This window comes from Nelumbo lutea, chromosome 5, assembly GCF_056320005.1.
Source record: "Nelumbo lutea isolate HS-2025 chromosome 5, American lotus-T2T, whole genome shotgun sequence".
Lineage (NCBI taxonomy): Eukaryota > Viridiplantae > Streptophyta > Magnoliopsida > Proteales > Nelumbonaceae > Nelumbo > Nelumbo lutea.
Genome location: NC_142688.1, coordinates 12,288,908 through 12,307,123, shown reverse-complemented (window position 1 = coordinate 12,307,123; position 18,216 = coordinate 12,288,908). Strand labels below are relative to the sequence as shown.

The 18,216-nt window shown below is 35.1% G+C and overlaps 2 protein-coding genes and 1 pseudogene across 7 annotated transcripts in view; 1 reads left to right on the top strand and 2 right to left on the bottom strand.

Moving 5' to 3' along the window:
- Window positions 1–2,311, bottom strand: part of NQR (ARP protein (REF)) — an 86,889-nt gene extending 84,578 nt beyond the window's left edge. For 2 of the 3 annotated variants that reach the window (XR_016099156.1, XM_088944421.1), the window contains exon 1: window positions 2,151–2,311. Coding sequence is in view for 2 of the 3 variants with exons in the window: in XM_088944421.1 (XP_088800547.1) it covers window positions 2,151–2,205 (55 nt within the window). In the remaining variant the exon portion in view is untranslated. The remainder of the gene's footprint in view (window positions 1–2,150) is intronic. The other variant, XM_088944422.1, reaches the window with a different exon arrangement.
- A 12,154-nt stretch (window positions 2,312–14,465) lies between these two features.
- Window positions 14,466–15,642, bottom strand: LOC148850383 (protein translation factor SUI1 homolog 1 pseudogene; annotated as a pseudogene).
- The window catches only part of LOC148850382 (putative protein phosphatase 2C 12), a 35,294-nt gene continuing 32,531 nt past the window's right edge, over window positions 15,454–18,216 (top strand). Inside the window, exons 1-2 of one of the 4 annotated variants that reach the window (XM_088945442.1) lie at window positions 15,454–15,944; window positions 16,477–16,776. In XM_088945442.1, the coding sequence (XP_088801568.1) occupies window positions 16,579–16,776 (198 nt within the window). In that variant the 5' untranslated portion in view covers window positions 15,454–15,944; window positions 16,477–16,578. The remainder of the gene's footprint in view (window positions 15,945–16,476; window positions 16,777–18,216) is intronic. The other 3 variants (XM_088945444.1, XM_088945445.1, XM_088945443.1) reach the window with 3 other exon arrangements.

Below are 18,216 nucleotides of genomic sequence, written 5' to 3'. Positions count from 1 at the left end.
GATTGAGGATAACCTTGCTTTAATCATCTCTTGGTTGGAAAAAAGAAGTCTTTCACCATCCCATTTACTAAATCAAATACTAAAATTTAAGCAACCCTTGATCCACTTTTGCCAATTAGCCCTAAATCGAAAACTCTCTAATATTTCTCCAAAAATTGACAAATACACAGTCATATGTGTTTTCCCATTGGCTATTAGGATTTGGTCTGTGATTTGCAGCCCTAGATAAAAGCCATTGGAACTGTGAGATGATTGATGGAACATCTTACAACCTTAAGGCAAGCACCTTGGTTATGATTTAATAAAAACTTCCCACCAAACTGATTGGCCTATGATCTCTTGGATGGCTTGGCAATTGGTTTATTTGGAATAAGGGTTATAGAAGTTGCATTCACTCCAGGATTAATCACTCCTCTGTCATGGAACCCAAGAATACCTCCATTACACCACCCTTCAGAATCTTCCAACATTCTCGGAAAAAAGCAATTAGGTCTTCAAGGTTTAACCTTTTTTTCTTTTAGTTTAACACTTGAAGTTTTCCAAAGACATAGTTCTATACAAGGATGGGTCAATTGGTACTTGATAAATACTTGTGTTATAAGTCAAAGAGTGGAGAGAGAATCTTGTAAATTCACTACATTATAAATTTGTTACACCCTACAAATGCTTTCTACTTTTATCATAAACAACAATAAAACATGATCAATGATCCAAAAGATAATTAATGCTCATAGAATAGCATGTATAGTGGGGTGAGCTTGCCTATAATCATGAACAATTAAAAGGGAAAAAAAAGATTGAAAGAAAGAGATAAAGATTGTACAACGCTTGGTCAAAAAAAAAGACTAAACTACAGGGATTTAAATGGGACATATAAAGTTAATAGCAGGTGGATTGAGAAAGGGGGAACATGGAAAAAAGAAAAATAAAGTAAGATAAAACTACAGGGATTTAAATGGAAAGAAGAAGGTTTGGAGTTTTCAAAGAAAGGCATGGAATAATCCCCTTTATATAGCAGAACAATGACTACCCTCTTTTAGTAATATGCTAATACCATTCCACTAAAACCACCACAAAAGATTAAACTTATATGAAAGAGAATGAGAAGAGGATGAATCTAGGAGACAACATAGTGCCTAATCACCATAAAATATGCTAGTCTATAATGTTTGCAACCATGACATCCAGAGAAGTGTTTTACTTCCTACCAAGTTAAGTAGTCACATTTTTTGGTTTTTCCATTTATCAGTAACAATGGGATTTTATTAATAATAATGAACATATATAAGACTCAAGGGACAAAAAGAAAAGGCATAAGTGAATAGAAGGACAACATTCCTAAACAAGCTAATAATGATAATCTGCCGACTCCAAATTCCAACACACATGCCCCAAGCATAGGTGAATAGAAGGATAACATTCCTAAACAAGCTAATAATGGCAGTCTGATGACTCTAAGTTGGATTTGGAAATTAGATAATACTTATTTTTTCCACTTATGATACATATTTTTGCTTTATATTTAATTTTATGAATTTATTTCAACCTTAGATGAACGCACTGATATTTTAATCAGATCAGATATGTATCAGATAGCCAGATACATAAACAAATCGAATTTGTGTCTATATTTTATATCCATCTGCTTTCCAATCTCTCGGGCTCTTAGTTGATCAGATTCAGACAGTTTACATATGCACCACATTTGGAAAATAACAGACTAGTACAAATTCAGTACAATAGTCTCTTGGTTCGAAATTGAACTGTGTAACCATGAAACTGCAGACCTTTTCACGATGTTACAGTCCTTAGTCTAAAAAAGGTCAAATCCCTGATTTAGTACCACAGATAAGATGGTAAGCTCCCAAATTTAAGCGTTTAAACAAGTCTTTCCGCGCCAAACAACAGTTATTATACATGATGACCAAAGCACCAAAGCATATGTGTCAACTGTTTTCAGCGCAGAGCTGACGGAATAATGATTCAAAAACCAATTTTATTGGGATGATCGTAATCTGTTACTATCAGAATTTGACTCTGTATCTGAACATTTTCTGTCAATTGGAGGCATATAGATATAGCGTATAGCTTAAGGAAAATATATATTTTTATAATCAAGATAATCAGAATGAAAGAGCTGAATAATTTACCGATTCCTGAGCCTCCGCCGGTTACAAGAGCCGATAAACCTGGTTTTAGTTCCATCTCTTCGACCTGGGATCTAACAACTTTTCCTTTTCGACAAACAGGCTATAACGATGGTGCAGAAAATAGAAATTAGAAGGGGAGAAGGAAACTCGTATTTGAGAGGTGGTCGTTATAGTTCCGATACGGATATCGGTATCTCGTATTAGACAGTTCCGATACGGATACGGTTGGGAACTAGGGAGGAAAGATATGAAAATGTTTTAATATATTAGGAAAATGCATACAAATCAATAAATATGTTAATAATACTAAATCTAAAGCTGAGTTAAGTATAAATGAGATATAAGTATATGAAAAATGTATACTTATTATATGATGACAAACATTATAATCAACAATATTGGGACTTTGGGAGATGTATATATCATACAATAATTTTCATAACATTTCAGTTTTTTATAATTATATTTTTCAATTTTTGTTAATTTTTTGGGAAATTTATATTTAGTATTTTTATATAAATAACCTCTATTTTTTAAATAATAAATATATTTTATTTTTAACACACAATTGTTTATTTTACACATAATTTTAAAATAAAACATATAAATCATTTAAGGTGGATAAAATAAATTATTTTTATAATTTTCAATTTTTATTAAATTTTTGGGAAATTAACTCTTAAATTGTTTAGTTCGGTTTTTATAATTATAATTTACAATTTTTTATTAAATTTTGAGCTTGGGCCTGGATTTTGTGTTCAGGCCCGGCTTAGGCCCGGGCCCAATTTAGGCCCACAAATTTTAGAGTCGGCTTGGGCTTAATACTTTGAGCCTAGCTCAGCCCGCATACATTTAAACTTATATATTTTGTGTATATTGTATACATATGTATACATGTTATTTTACATTCGATTATACATTTTATATATAAATATTGTAACATGACATGTATAATTTAGATTATATGTGATGAAGGAAGATTTGGCCCGACCTCTCTATTATGTGACACATGGCAGAAACAACAGCTCGGCAAAAGGGGCCAAGCCTAGGCGGGAACAAGGGGACACACTTCGCCGAACTGACCCTTGTAACAGCTCGGGATACACTTCGCCGAACTGACCCACTGTAACAACTCGGGATACACTTCGCCGAACTAACCCACCTTGTAACAGCTCGGGATACACTTCGCCGAACTGACCCACTTTGCAACAACTCAGGATACACTTCGCCGAACTGACCCACCTTGTAACAGTTCGAGATACACCTTGCCGAACTGACCTGCCCTATAGATACCTCCGAGCTCAAGATCGCCTCGCTCAGCACTTCGCATCACCTTCTGGGCACCAAAACCAAACAAGTCGTACCATTACTGACACTAGGGAAGTCCGTGCCCGAGGGCGCCACGCCTGACTGACTTGGGATCTGACGTTTGGTGGTAGCACTCTAAACGGCCACCTGCCACCGCCACTGACACCGCCATCTCCAGTTAGACGGTTAGGCAGTGACGGTTCTGTCTCAGCAGAAAGGACGACGGCCGAATTGACAAGCACAAGGGTAATCATACCCGATCTGACAAGGGCCTCGGGACGAGTACACGAAGTGACTATAAGAGCCCCCTGCCCCCCGACAACGGAGGTATGCAAACTTTGCGCTATCTGGTATTACCTTGCTTTTGAAGGATTCTAACTTGAGCTTCGGAGCCTCTACACCGGGTTCCCCCCGGAGCTTTACCATCTCCTCCGTTTCAGGTTCCCTGCTACCCCGTTCGGAAGCAAGGCAGCGGACAACTAAGACCAGCCGGATCGCGCTCCATCAATATGTAATATTTTATATTATATAATGTATAAAATAAGTTTATAAGAATTAATGTTATGCCATTTAATATAAAATATTATGGATATATAATGTTATATATATGAAAGACATTGGCCCAAAATCAGGCCTAAGCCCGTGTAGACCTAGGATAGGGCTTATGTTTAAGGCTCGAAACCCTGGGTCGGGCCAGGCCTGGGCCTAAGCTATAGCCCTTACCATAAGTGCAAAGGCCGGCCCGGCCCATGATACCCCTAATCTAGACCCCAAGTTTTAAATTAATCCCATTTTTTGACCCCAATCCTTGTCGAGAAAATAACACAAATAATATTTATATTATTTAATATAATATGCATACACATATATCTAATCTATATAATCAGGGTCACGGCGGGGTGTGGACTTGACTCACCATCCTCCAACTGGATATTTCTATTAATCCCATCATAACTTAAAAAAAAAAAACACCTGCTAAATATAGCCGTTTTTAAACATAAGGGTGAAGGATATAATCATCTTGAGTCCATATTGACCCGTTTAGCAACTAACAAGGAGGGTTAACCCAACTAATTAATACATCTATCTATATAATATACATTATTCCATTTCAGGTTAATATTTATTTGTTTAAAGACAAATGAGGGTCATCCCAATTACCATCACAAGTGACCTTTTTGACTATTTTCAAGTATTAAACTACTTAGTTAATTAATAATAACATAATTAAGTTATTAATTACATAATTTTCAATTAGTTAAATTTGAAAATAAATAATTTTTAACTCGATTTATTTCATTGACCTACTTAAAGTCAATATCTAAATCAATTAACATCACTACTTTAATTAAATTAAATTAGTTAACCAAGATTAATTAATCAGTTATTAGTTAACTTTGTCTACACCTAACCTTCTCACGGTTATTTAATCAATTACTTATATTTAATTAACTTATTTTATTAAATAAAGTATGAAATTATTAATTAAGTTTTTTAAATTACATTAACTAGCTTAAAAATTTTAGTTAACTTAGAAAATGATTATATAATTAAAAAGATTAATAATTAAATAATAAGATAATTATACAATTGGTCAACTATTTCTAACTCAATTACTAAAGCTTATTCAATTAGTTAATTAACTAAGTTAATAATGTAATAAAAATTATAGATAAAAATCATGCGAATTAATACATGTTTATTGATACAAGATTTTATTTAAAATTATGACTTAATTACAACTTATAACTTAATTACAAGTTTTATTTAAAAATAAAGTAATACAAATTAATACATGTTTTGTTAATAAAACAACAAAAAAGTAGGAGAGTTTTTGTTTCAAGATTAAATATTATATGATTTGATATCTATTTAAATTTCATTTAAAAACTAAAATGATACTAAAATTTGTTTATGAAATAAAAAATATTAGTTTTAAATTTACATATTGTTATTTTTTAATATCGTAGTCCATTTAAAAATAACAAAAATAATACTAAATAAAATTTTAGTAAAAATTAAAATAATTTAGTAAAAATAAAAATTAATGCAATTAGGAATGTCAAAATGCTCTTTATTTGGTTGCAACTTGGGTGGGTTAGGTCGGGTTGAGGGCAAACCCAAACCCAACCCGAGCTTAACCCAACATCTTGGGCTAGGCTTGGGCTTTAGGTGTGTTGAGCTTTAAAGCCCAATTTTCTAGTAGAACATAAAATATTGGGCCGGTTCAAATTAGATCAAGTCAGGCTTGGGCTACTCAAGGATTCAACCTAAGTCCAACCTATGCAAAAGCTTTAGTCGAGCCGATTGGGCTTGGGTTGGGCCCACCCAAATTGCACTCCCTAGCCTTTTGCCTCAAATCATTTTAAGAAAATTCATACAGGTCGCCACCAATAATTCACTAAAATACAATGATAAATCATTTAGGCCCCATTTGGTTCACAGGTATAGGGGTTTCAAAGTGGAATTGGATTGCGTTATTCCAATTCTAACTATTTAGTTGGGCAGAATCAGAATCACATTCCCATTCATATTGGAATGACATAATGACATTCTCCCATTGAGGAAATGGCCATTCCCTGTCCCTCCCTTGATAATAAAATCTTATTATTGTTGATTCCAATTCCCATTCCCATTTTTATCTGAACCAAATAGATTGGACATAGAACATTCTGATTCCAATTCTAAAGAATTTTGACTCCGATTCCAACTGCAAACCAAATGTACGCTTAATACATCAATTTCAGCTATTACTAACTATTACTAGACAACATGGAAAGGAATGAGAATATTATGGGTTTGATATGGCCAACAGGCCAAATATCGACTACCAATATAAGGGCGCCACATGGCCCGAGCCAAGGGCAACGTGGAAAATTCATAGACATAATTGATGAAGAGCGATGAACTAGAAAGTAGAAACATATGTGCATCTATTATGAAAATTGACGACCGAGTAAAGAGGCTGTTTCAGATAAGAATAAAGAGTTGATCAAGGACTGTCGCTCCTCCATCTGGGGACCCCTCCTTTATAGAAGGGCAAAAAACCCAATATGAAACATGAGGATACATCATATTACCCACTTTGCTACTATTCTAGTTTGGCCTTATGATCTTTGTGCATTTTCATCGTTTATCTTCAGTATCAGAGATTCCACCCAAGTAATTAGGGTAATCGGGTAAAGTACTTAGGGTCTCTGAGAAATTTTCTGTGAAGACAGGTCATAGGTTGCGGAACTTTAGTTTTTTTGTTTTATTATTATCATCTCATTGTTACAAATTTGAGTAGTAGCAGATCTGTTTTGTTTTTCCTTTTTTGGAAATGATCTCATTTGTTTTCATCTTTTTTGGAAATGATCTAAATGGAGTATAAATTTCGATTTAGGGTAAATTTACATTCTGGTTTGCTTTTGTCTGTATTTGACAACATTACATTTATGCATTGACAAATGACATGTATATTTACATTGATAATAATATGTAAAAATGCATTAATAAAAATAAAATAAATTTGCATTCAAGTGGGCTTTTGATAAAAAAAAAAAGCATATACTTTATTAGAATTTATGTTTGCATCCATTACATTTAACACCACATAAACCTTGTAATTTAGAACGTAGGAGGGATGTGGCACTGACCAAAAATGAATAGTTGAGCAAATTTAATGTAGCCTACCCCATTCCCATGCAATTGGGACAAAGCTAGGTTTAGTTGAGAATAAAAAAAGGTAATTATATTGGCCAAGGTAAATGCTCACAATAAAAACCTTCACAAATCTCACTAGTGTTTAATAATTAAGGAAAAATTTCAGATTAATATCCTGTACTTTGAGCCTAGTGTCATTTTGGTCTCAAAACATTAGAACGTGCTAATCCAGTACTTAAACTTTAAAAGCTTACCAATTTAATACCCATCAGTTATATATATATATATCAGGTGACACCATATGTGACTCAAAATTTTTAAAAATATCAAAATTATCCTTTATAATAAAACACCATCTCAGAAAGAGGTGCAAAACAAAAGACTAATGGTGTCTATAGATGAACGTAGGCACATCCATGGCCTCTCTTCTAGTCAACCGTGTTTCACACTTCTCCCCTCAAGTTTCCTCATGAAACAACAAAACCCCGAAAGGATTCTCTCCTAACTTCGATGCTTTAAAAACCCTGAAGGCTAGGAGCAGCACTGGTTCCAAGCTCTTAAAGGTCAGGACGGATGTCGGTTACGAATCTAGAAACCCATTCACTGGCAACTCTCCATTAGAAAACGTGACTATCGGTATTCAGAAGTTCACCCCACATGTGTTCTTCGATCATTTGCAATAAATAAAACCCATTCACTAGCAACAACAACAAAGGTCACCAGTCATTGATTATTATCGTTCAACGTGCTAAAAGCAATGAAGATATGCATATTATGAGTTTTCTTTCTTCTCCGGGAATTCGTAGGAGAAGGGGATTGATTAGAGTTTAATGAAAGGGAAGGTTGGAGTTTTTAGCTGAATGTTGTACTTTTTTTCTTTAATAATAAAGAGGAGCTTTGAGAGACGGAAACAACAATTAGAACGTCTTCGGACAGTGATAGGTTTGTTAATTGGATGTGTAACAGAGTCTGTAAGATCGGTAAAACTCGTGCATTTTCTCAATTTCCTCCTCCAAAACCCATCAAAACACTAACTTCAGACACTACTAAAGAATTTACAGAGACTAGAAGAGCTCCTCCTTTGTTGAGTTGTTTGTACACTATTTTTCTCTCCATGATTTCGATTTTATCCATGAAGTGCTTTCAAGTACAATCCTCTTCTAGGTTGGTTCACAGAGTAATTAACATGTTGATCAAAGAAAAAAAAAAACTCGCCCAGATCTACTAGGTCGTACTCCTTCATGGTGTCTCATATTGATGTAGCTAGAGATAAAGGATGCTATAAGTGAATCAGCTTATGAGCTTGTTCATGAGAGCAATGATTTCTGGCTTCTGCAAGGATGTGTTTGACAAGCTTCCCGATGAGTTTGGTGTTGAAGTGAATCAGCTTATGATCTTGGAGCTTGAAGGATGGTTGAGCCACCAACTATGTATAATTCATAGTTAACACTTCTTGTACTCAAAATAGATTTCACTTCACATTTCACAAAAATTAAAAACTCATTAAATTAAGTAAAACTAAAAATTCTTGAGTAAATTCAACACGTTCTTGGGTGAATTCTGTAAGCTTTTGTGTTATGTCGTCTGTATCACTCACTAGATTTTGTGAGCTTTTGTGAATGAGTGTTTCTATATCATTCAAGAGGCCTGAGTGGCTGAGTGTATTCTATAAGCTTGAGTGTATTTTGTACCGAGGCCTAACCATAGAGCTGGAGAACGTTCTGAACTTTTGATATTGATGAACATAAGGAAACGGGCGATGGAATGTAGTCAGTAGTTAGTAGTTATTAGACCTGTCTATGCGGGCTGGGCCGGGCCAGCCTCCGAACGGGCTTGAATACGCAAATGAGCCCGCGGGCTTAACCTTGGGCCAAAAAACCCAGACTCGAGATTTGCCAAAATAGTTCATCCCGGCCTGACCTATAGACTAAACTTAAAAAACCCTAATATCCTAAGAAGTAAGAACCCTTCTCTTTCACTTCTTTCCCCTTAGACGAACCTCTCTTCTCTTCACATCCTCCTTAGTCCTCACACTCTCAGGCGGCCACACAACCGGCGAGGTGACGAACATTCACCGGCGCAACAACTCCGGTGGTGAGTCCTCTCCTTCTCTCTCTCTCTCTCTCTTGTTCCTCTTCTCACTTCTTCTCTTTCAAATCTTAGACACCGGCGAGGCGGCGAATACAGGCATCGACGACGGCAATGAGTCCTCTCTCTATACATATCTATCTATCAATTTCTCTCTCTCAAGCACAAACTGACACACTTTTCACTATTAAGATCGCAGCTCACTGTGAACACAATCACCAACAATGAGTCCTCTTTGCCATTTTATTGTATTATGAAATTATTATTTAGTGTTTATTGTTTACTGTTTACATAGTCGAATGCTATTGTTTGTCCTAAATCTGAATGCTATTAGAAATTTGTTAGAGAATGATAAAAACAACCTAATGATAATGAAAATGCTGAACTTAATGATATGTTTTAGGTATTATAATAACATATATTTCCATTATTTATTTGTCATTTGACATGATAACAAATTACATATGTGACATGAGTAATGAATTTATCTCTTATTTTCATTTGTAGGATGGCTTGGAATTTGGAAGTTGGAATGTTCAATCTTGTTGGTGAATTCAAGAATAAATGGAGATGGCTAAAACATGTTTTGTCTGATATGGGCAATGAAGTGGTATTTTATTTTATTTTTTAGAATGGCTTGGAATTAAAGAGTTGGAATATTCTATCTTGTTGGTGAATTCAAGAATGGATGGATAACATGTTTTATGGATTTTGTTTGTCTTATTTAGATTTTTTTAATGATTTTGGAGGAACATGAACTTGAAGTTATATAAATTTAGTTTTAGTGTGTCATGATATTGTAGGAATATAAACATATATGATTTGGTCTCATGTGTTTTATTTTCAAGTTTTCCTTGTTTCATATGTTTTATTTCATGTTTGCCTTGATTGTATAGAAACAACCAAACAACAGGGAATATATTAAACAATCTTAAAAAAGGTTGTTGATTCACTTGATTGTAAGAAAAACATGGAATTAAAATGGATTATTTGTATGAATTAAAATGGATTATCATATGTTTTATTTCAGGTTTGCCTTGGTTGTATAGAAACAACCAAACAATAGGGAATATATTAAACAATCTTAAAGAAGGTTGTTAATTCACTTGATTGTAAGAAAAACATGGAATTAAAATGGATTCTTTGTATGAATTAAAATGGATTATCATATGTTTTATTTCAGGTTTGCCTTGGTTGTATAGAAACAACCAAACAACATGGAATATATTAAACAACCTTAAAAAAGGTTGTTGATTCACTTGATTGTAATAAAAAAAGAATGAAATTAAAATGGATTATGTCCATTTGAATAGATTTTTTGATTTAAGAATGTAAAAATATGCTTTAAAATGTAAAAGAAAGGGGAAAAACATCTTGTAGGCCTGTTGCTCATTTGAATAAGGAAAAAAACCATATGAATTAAAATAGATAACGTCAATTTGAATAAGGAAAAATCCCAATCTTTTTATTAGGTTGGGCTTCTGGCTCGGGCTCGGGCTTTGGGCTTTTTATTAGGGCCGGGCTCGGGCCCAAGTTGTTGGCCTGTTGGTCGGGCCTAACAAATTTCTATTCATGAAGAGTAAAAGCCCAGCCCATGAACAAGTCTAGTAGTTATGACCTACAAGAAAGAGATCAGAGATGTCGAAACTCGAATCTATGTGGGATTATTTTCATGGGTAAGGCTGATTCCGTATGTAGTGTGTTTGGGGATGTTCACGATGCTGGCAATTTTTAATGTAGAGGAGCACCATGTTGTTGGTGGTGTTGCTCTCTAATCCCCAACAGTACACGATAAGTTTATGTTCTTATGGTGTTCTTCCGTCAATCAAAGATTTACTTGTTACTATGTCTATATTTGATATCAGACAACGTTTTCCAAATAGTGTTTTGGTAATATTTCCTTTTTTTTTTATATCATCTTCTTAGAACCAAGGTGAAGAACTAGTTAATAAAGAAAATTAGATGACACCAAAATGGAATTTGTGTTCTTTTAGGTGCCATTTAACAAATGGGTACTAAATTGGCACGTTTTGAAAGTTTAGGTATTGGTGTATTGATACATTTTAAAGTTTAGGGACTAAAGTGACACTAAGCCCATAATACAGAGTACTAATATAGAATTTCCCTAATAGTTAACCACATTTCTTTAAATATTTACATATTTATTTGATGAATGATGAGAGACCAAAGAGACCTCCTATCCTTATGTTAACTTTGTGTGTAGAAAACTAGAAATTAAGAACAGGTTGGTCAGTCTAGTGGGGTTAAAACTTAAAAATGGATAAAAATGAAGGGTAAATGCGTGTATGAAAACAATGTTCATTAAGGCTATGTTTGGTTCCATGGACGTTTATTGAAAAAACGATGCCACATTGGTATTGTCATTTATTGTGCATGAAACCATTGTTTGATTTCAAAGTTTATCAAATAAACACTAAAAAACATAAGCGCTTACATTTATGTACATGAGCATTTGGGGAAATGCCAAATTATTATTTCCCCCAATACACCAATGCTTACTGAAATGAAATACTTATTTAGCATACTTTATGGGGTTTTAATTTGAAGTAGAAAGTATAACACATTTAAAGTAATGCCCAACCAAACAACAAAAGAAAAAAACATGTAAATTATAATTTTTCAAATAAACATTTAAAGCAATAAACACCCTATCTAAAGACTCTCGGAGAACCAAACACGTGCTAAATATCATATGAAAGGAACTATGAGTCACACATCCCCTCCCCTTTATATTGACATCCTCTCCACTTACACTGAGTGAGATCTCTTGCCAAGAAAAGTCCCTTCCAACATGTTTCAAAACGATCAACGTCTGCACATCATTATCGTGTATAGGACCCACCACTAGGATAAGACTAAGACCCATGCATGTAATGAGCACATAGATCACATTGGAATGTGTTGGAACTATTTTTTGCCATCGGTGCCTGAGCTAGTGGTTTGATCTTTCTAATCAAATGGTTCAAACATTTCAACAATTAAAACACATGTATATCTCATCTTACCTTTGGATTGGAATAACAAGGTAAGATGGAATATGTATATATAAGAGTGAAAAAGGGAAAGAAAGAAAGTTGAGAGAAAGAAAGAAAGTTGAGAGAAAGAAAGAGAGAAGAAGAAGATGCCGGTGATGGTAGACGACAATGATGCATGACAAAAGGAGAAGGAAGAGGTGAAAACGACCTGCAACCGCAATGGTTATGGCGACGATTATAATAGACCTGAGAACTCTTATGGATCTCTCTCGTATATCTCTGAATTTGAGATCTCTCTCTCTAGAGATTTCTAGATCTCTCAAATCCTTATATGTATTCTATGTAAGATCGATCTCTTTCCATCTATTTTTTATTATTTCATTTTTTTAATTTCAAATAATATATTAAACCATGAATTGTTGTTTAAATCTAACGTTTCAGCGGTCAGACCACCCGGGTCATTGAACTGCTAAACGATTCAACAGTTTTTGATATCACAACTATTTTAGACTAAAATAAAATTGATACACCAACTGGTTTCCTGGCCCAATTGTCCAACCGTCTGGATCTACAATGATTTTAAAATGATGTGGTTGAGGTTTTTCCCTATTATTGTATGAAAATTTTAATTTTCACACTGTAGTATGACATAAATTGAAGAAGTCTTTAGACTCAATATAAATATAAATATGTAAAGTATAAAATCTTGTATCTTATATGTATTTGCATTTATATATGTTTAACTCTTTCTAAAATAACCTTACAAATAAGTAGATCGCAAAATCTTATATTTTATATTATTTTATATATATTTATCATATATTTTACAATATATATTTATATTTGTATTCCTTCCAAATTGAGTCTTATCTAACTTATCCATACTCACAACGTGCAATTATGAATATTTATGGAAAAATTGCTGTACACCAAAAGGTCCTGCCATCTGTTGAATCAGTGACAAGGACACGACGTTCACATGGGTCAACCTAGGTCCAATTTTAATCTGTTGGCCCACGGCCCACCGATTAAACGCGTCGATTTGGATGAGGTTTCAATACGCAAGTCAAACGGTTTTTATTTTATTTATTTTAAAATTTAAAGGGTTTATTTATTGTACATGTGTTTTCCAGCGGATCTACGTGCAGGGTCAGATATTAATGGAAGTAAAAGAGCAGAAGGGGATCTGAACCGCTGGAAGAGAATGAATGTATATGGGTCCCACTACAAATAATGATCCAATGGTTCTAAGAAGATCTTCCTCGTAAAAGGTGTCTCCCATGGGGTCACAACTGAAGCTTTTAATACGAAGGATATAAATAAATTGCGCCGAGAATTTCGGATTATTTGTCCGCGTGGTCCAAGTATAAGTCAAATCAATAGGTTGGAACTTAAAGGCAGACAGCGAAGAGAGGGGGAGGCGCATGATTGAATGGGGCCCACTTACACGCAAAACCCCACCCCACTAGAATAACAGCATATAATTGTTGTCATTATTATATCATTCTTTTTTTAACCGGCAGATTTTATCTTCTATTTCTTCCTTCAAAGCGGCCCTACATAATTACATTACATGAGATACTCTGGATAACCGACGGATTGAAGTCATCGATGGGATCCAGCAATCAACTTATTCTATTCTGTTGGTCATGATGGGAAGTTCTGATGCCGGCCTCACATTTATAATTAGGGTCAAATATAAAAATCACCCTTAAAGTTTCTAATAATCATAAAAATCTCCCTGTTTTACTTTAGCAAAAATTTCTCTTAGATTTTTAATAGAAATTAATAAAAACCTCTCTTTCATCAATGTCCAAGACTGAAAATACTAAACAAAAGAATCGTTTTTTTCAAATACCTATTTTTCCCTTTTATAAATTATTTTGTATTTATTTTTACTGAAATAATATCGTTACTTACATATTATTTTATTTTCTCTCCCGTTTACCTATTTTCCCCTAAACTCCACTGTCTGACCAACGGTCATCACCATCGATTTGAGCGCAAACTTGGCAACCTGTGTTCTTTAGACAACGCTTGGTTGGGAATGGCAACCGCCGTGGTTCTAACGATGGTGTTGTATTCACGGTGGAGATTCGGGCTGTGTGGGGGTGGTTCAATGCTATGTAGGGGCAGTGATGAGGGAAGAGAGGAAAAGAAAGAGATAAATAATGGGCTTGGATTGGTGAAATCAATGTTGCATCCCTCCTCTTCGAACAGTGGAGTTCTCTGTTGACATGTATACAGTATGATAATGTAGGAAATGGTCTGTTGTTGCTCAAAAACCATGAATTTTGATAGGTTCCTTCTTCACAAATCCAGCCTAAACGAGGAATGTTGACACATTATTCTACTGATCACCTTGAAGTTGAATAACTTGGCCTAGCTTTGGGTCCTGGACACTAGTACCATTGCATCAAAATTCCTTCTTTAGATCCTCGAGTATTTTGAAGTAACTGAATTACTTCCTCAAACCTTGCACTGTTAAGATTTTTCGCCCATTTCTCTATTGTATACACACATGCACATACTCCTTCGCCCCAGTGTTCGAGTTCTCAGCATTTTCCTCTGTAAAGGGATGGAAGGCTGTAGAAATCTGGATGTCGAGTTTAGATATTAACCTTGGATGTTGAAAGTAGAGGACTACAAATGGAATTTCGAAGGTATGGCCAATTGACGTTGGGAGAGGAAAAAGGGGATAACATGCTTACAGGGGTAAAACAGGTATTTAAAAATGATTAATCGATTTAATGTTTTCCATCTTGATCATTGACAAAAGGGAAGTTTTTGACTAATTCTTTAAAAATTTAAGGAGTTTTTTGCTAAAATAAAATTATAAAGGAGGTTTTTATGATTCTCAAAAACTTCAAAAAAGGTTTTTGTATTTTACCCTAATAATTATTTAATAACTAATAACATTTTCACTCTTCTCCGTTCCTTGAGGAAAAAGGGTTGACGTGGCCCATTTCTTCTCCATCAAATAGAAATCAATATATTCAAGAAAACGGAACGGAGGGAGGATTACACAGTGTAGGGCACACTGCTATCGTGAGCCTCCCTTGTTCGAGCTCTTAACCGGTGCCAATATGAAATCCATCCGTCTGGAAAAAAATGCAAGACAATAATGGCGGGAAATTAGAAAAATTAAATAAATGCTTCACGCTAAGATAGCAAATAAAAGTATAAAACTGTTAACGAAATAAAATAAGTCAGATAATTGAATGGTTAGGATTGAATTGACGTAGCGGCAAAGTATGACTGTATTCAGATTGCACAATTTGCAGATCGCGGAACGTAGAATTGAAAACATGAAATCACGACGAGTTTCTTATTGAAGTAAAGTAACACAAGGATAACACAAGGATACCGGACGATTGCACAAACTAGACCTTCACGGTCAGAGTTGTGTCCAGACTCCAGATCAGTCCAGATCTTAGCCTCTCTGATGAGCCCATCGAGCGCAAGTTAGCTAATGTCGCCTTGTATTTAAATAGAAAGAGCGGGCCCGAGGCGTACGCTAGAATCTGGCCCTTCTTCGGCTTCAAACGGGGCGTTGTTGACATGTCAGCACATGAAGAGAAAGGGGAGGACGAGACGAACAGCTCCTAATGCACCCCTCCTCACCTTTCTCTCTCTATCTCCAATGGAATTTTTGCAGGACACCGGGATCCGCGTCTATCGATTTCTGCAACAAATTCGGTTCATCACTTCACCTCTCCTTCGCGGCTAACAACCATCACGACGAATCTCTAGTCCAGTGAGGAATTTAATATTTTTCCAATTTTCATTTTCGCTGATTTTTTCCTGTTATTATTGAGCTCGTTATTTTATCGGTTTCGGGAATTCTCCGACAACGAATCTTGTTTCCACGGATTTGATATTATTCGCATTGACTTAATTGATCAGAATCTGCTTTGCATTTTCTTTTCCGTTCTACAGATTGTGTTTGGTCTATTGTTTGGATCTTGTATTCTTGTTTGATCGTCGGATTATTTTGTTTTCAAGTCGTGTTCCCATTTTTAGTTTATATACATTATACTGTTCTAGTTTTTTGTTATCGTTACAGGTACATTGATAATCTGGGTTAATTTCTGTATTTTCTGCTTCAATTCCTTATCTTTTTTTGACTCGGTCGGTCAAATTACTTTTATTAATTTTTGAATGTGAAGATTGAATAAAGAGGGAAGAAAAAGAAAAATAAAAAAGAAAAGAAAGAAAGTTTACAAGAATGTTGACGATATGAGAGGTTCTGGTCGTGTAAAGTTCTGTTGCTTACTTCGTTGTTCCAGGCCTCTGTTGGGTCTATAGTTTGATTGAATTTCGAGGCATGGAGGACTAGAGCAAAACAACTTCTACGAGGAGGGAACTTTATCTGATTTAGGGTGAGAACAATGTCCGCGAAGAATGAACGTCAAATGGTGCCGCTAGCAGTTTTGCTCAAGCGTGAATTGTCTAATGAGAAGATCGAGAAACCAGAAATCGTGCACGGTCAGGCCAACCAGAGCAAAAAGGGGGAGGACTTTACATTATTAAAGACAGAATGCGAAAGAGTACCAGGAGATGGGGTTACGACATTCTCAGTCTTTGGAGTACGTTTATAGTCTTTATGGTGACTTTTCTTCATGCTTGTAGATCATTCTTTGATTTCTGAAATTCTTTTGATGACATGATTATTTTCCTTTTATTATTACTGCTGTCTATTACACCCTCCAACCCAAAAGGGAACAAAACGCAAGAGAAAGATGAAGTAACAAACATACACAGTCATCTTTAATGGTTTGGAAGGTTCAACAAGAGAGATGTTTGCGGCTTGAAAGAACAATAGTCGGGGTTAGAAACTCTGGGGTTCAGTGATGCCATGAAACAGTGGTGATGGATCCAATGTTGATCACGGCAAGCTGGGATCTTGGGAGGGGTTGACTGGATATGGAATGACATGGTGCAAGAATTAGATATTTTTTCATGGTAAAAAAAAGGAAATACCACTAAGATAAAAAAAAGTAGTACGTGGTTGTTGAAGAGTTTTCACCAAATGGTGCAAGAATTAAACATAGAGTACCCAGACTACCTAATTATGGTGTATTCTTAATTTTTTAGCCATTGTTGAACACATTCTACACAATGTGCATTATTTAAAGTGCAGGAGTTGCAGATTATACATTGAATTAGAGTGGAAGGGTTTAACAATCACTGGACAATTATGGATGCTGTTATGTGGGGGAGCAGCTTTTGTTGGGTAACTAGAAAGTCTTGGTCAATCCCTAGGAGATATTGAACATATCTCATCATCATCATCATCATCATCATCATCCATGCCTTGTCCCAACTATATGGGGTCAGCTACATGAATCCTTTTTCACCAATCCATTCTATTTAAAGCCATATCCACTGTTAAATTAGTAGTGCTTAAATCATTTCTTACCACTCCTGACCATGTCCTTGTAACAAATCATTTCTTACTATTTCAATGTGAACATATCTAATTCTCAATTTTTTTAATCGACGACTCCTGTATTTGCTCGATCATCTAATATTATCTTGGGGCCCATGATTCTTGTTGTTTCAACCACATTTCTGGTGTCATTTTGCTCCATTTTGCTTGAACCACATACAGAAAACAAAATTCCTTTGTTGGTGGGGAGCTTTCATAGATGGTGAAGGCAGACTGATAGCTTTTTATTCAGGACCTTTAGGAGTGGGGGACTCATTAAGAGACAAAGTGATGGTCATTGACTGGATGCAAAATAACTGTTAGGGGATCTGGGCACTTAGTCAATTTGTAAGGGAAATCAATTATTTAGCAAGGGAGATCGGGGTTTCTTTTAGATGAATCAGGAGATCAGTGAATAGTTTAGCTGACACTTTGGTAAAAGAAGGGGCTCCTAGGGAGAATTTGTTCTGGGCTGTGTTGTAATTTGTTTATGTCAACACCTAGTTCTGGGTGGTTGACAGTTGTATTTCCATAATTTCCTTAATGAAAGTTACAATTTCCAATTAAAAATCATTCCTTTCTGAAGCTGTGCATCCAA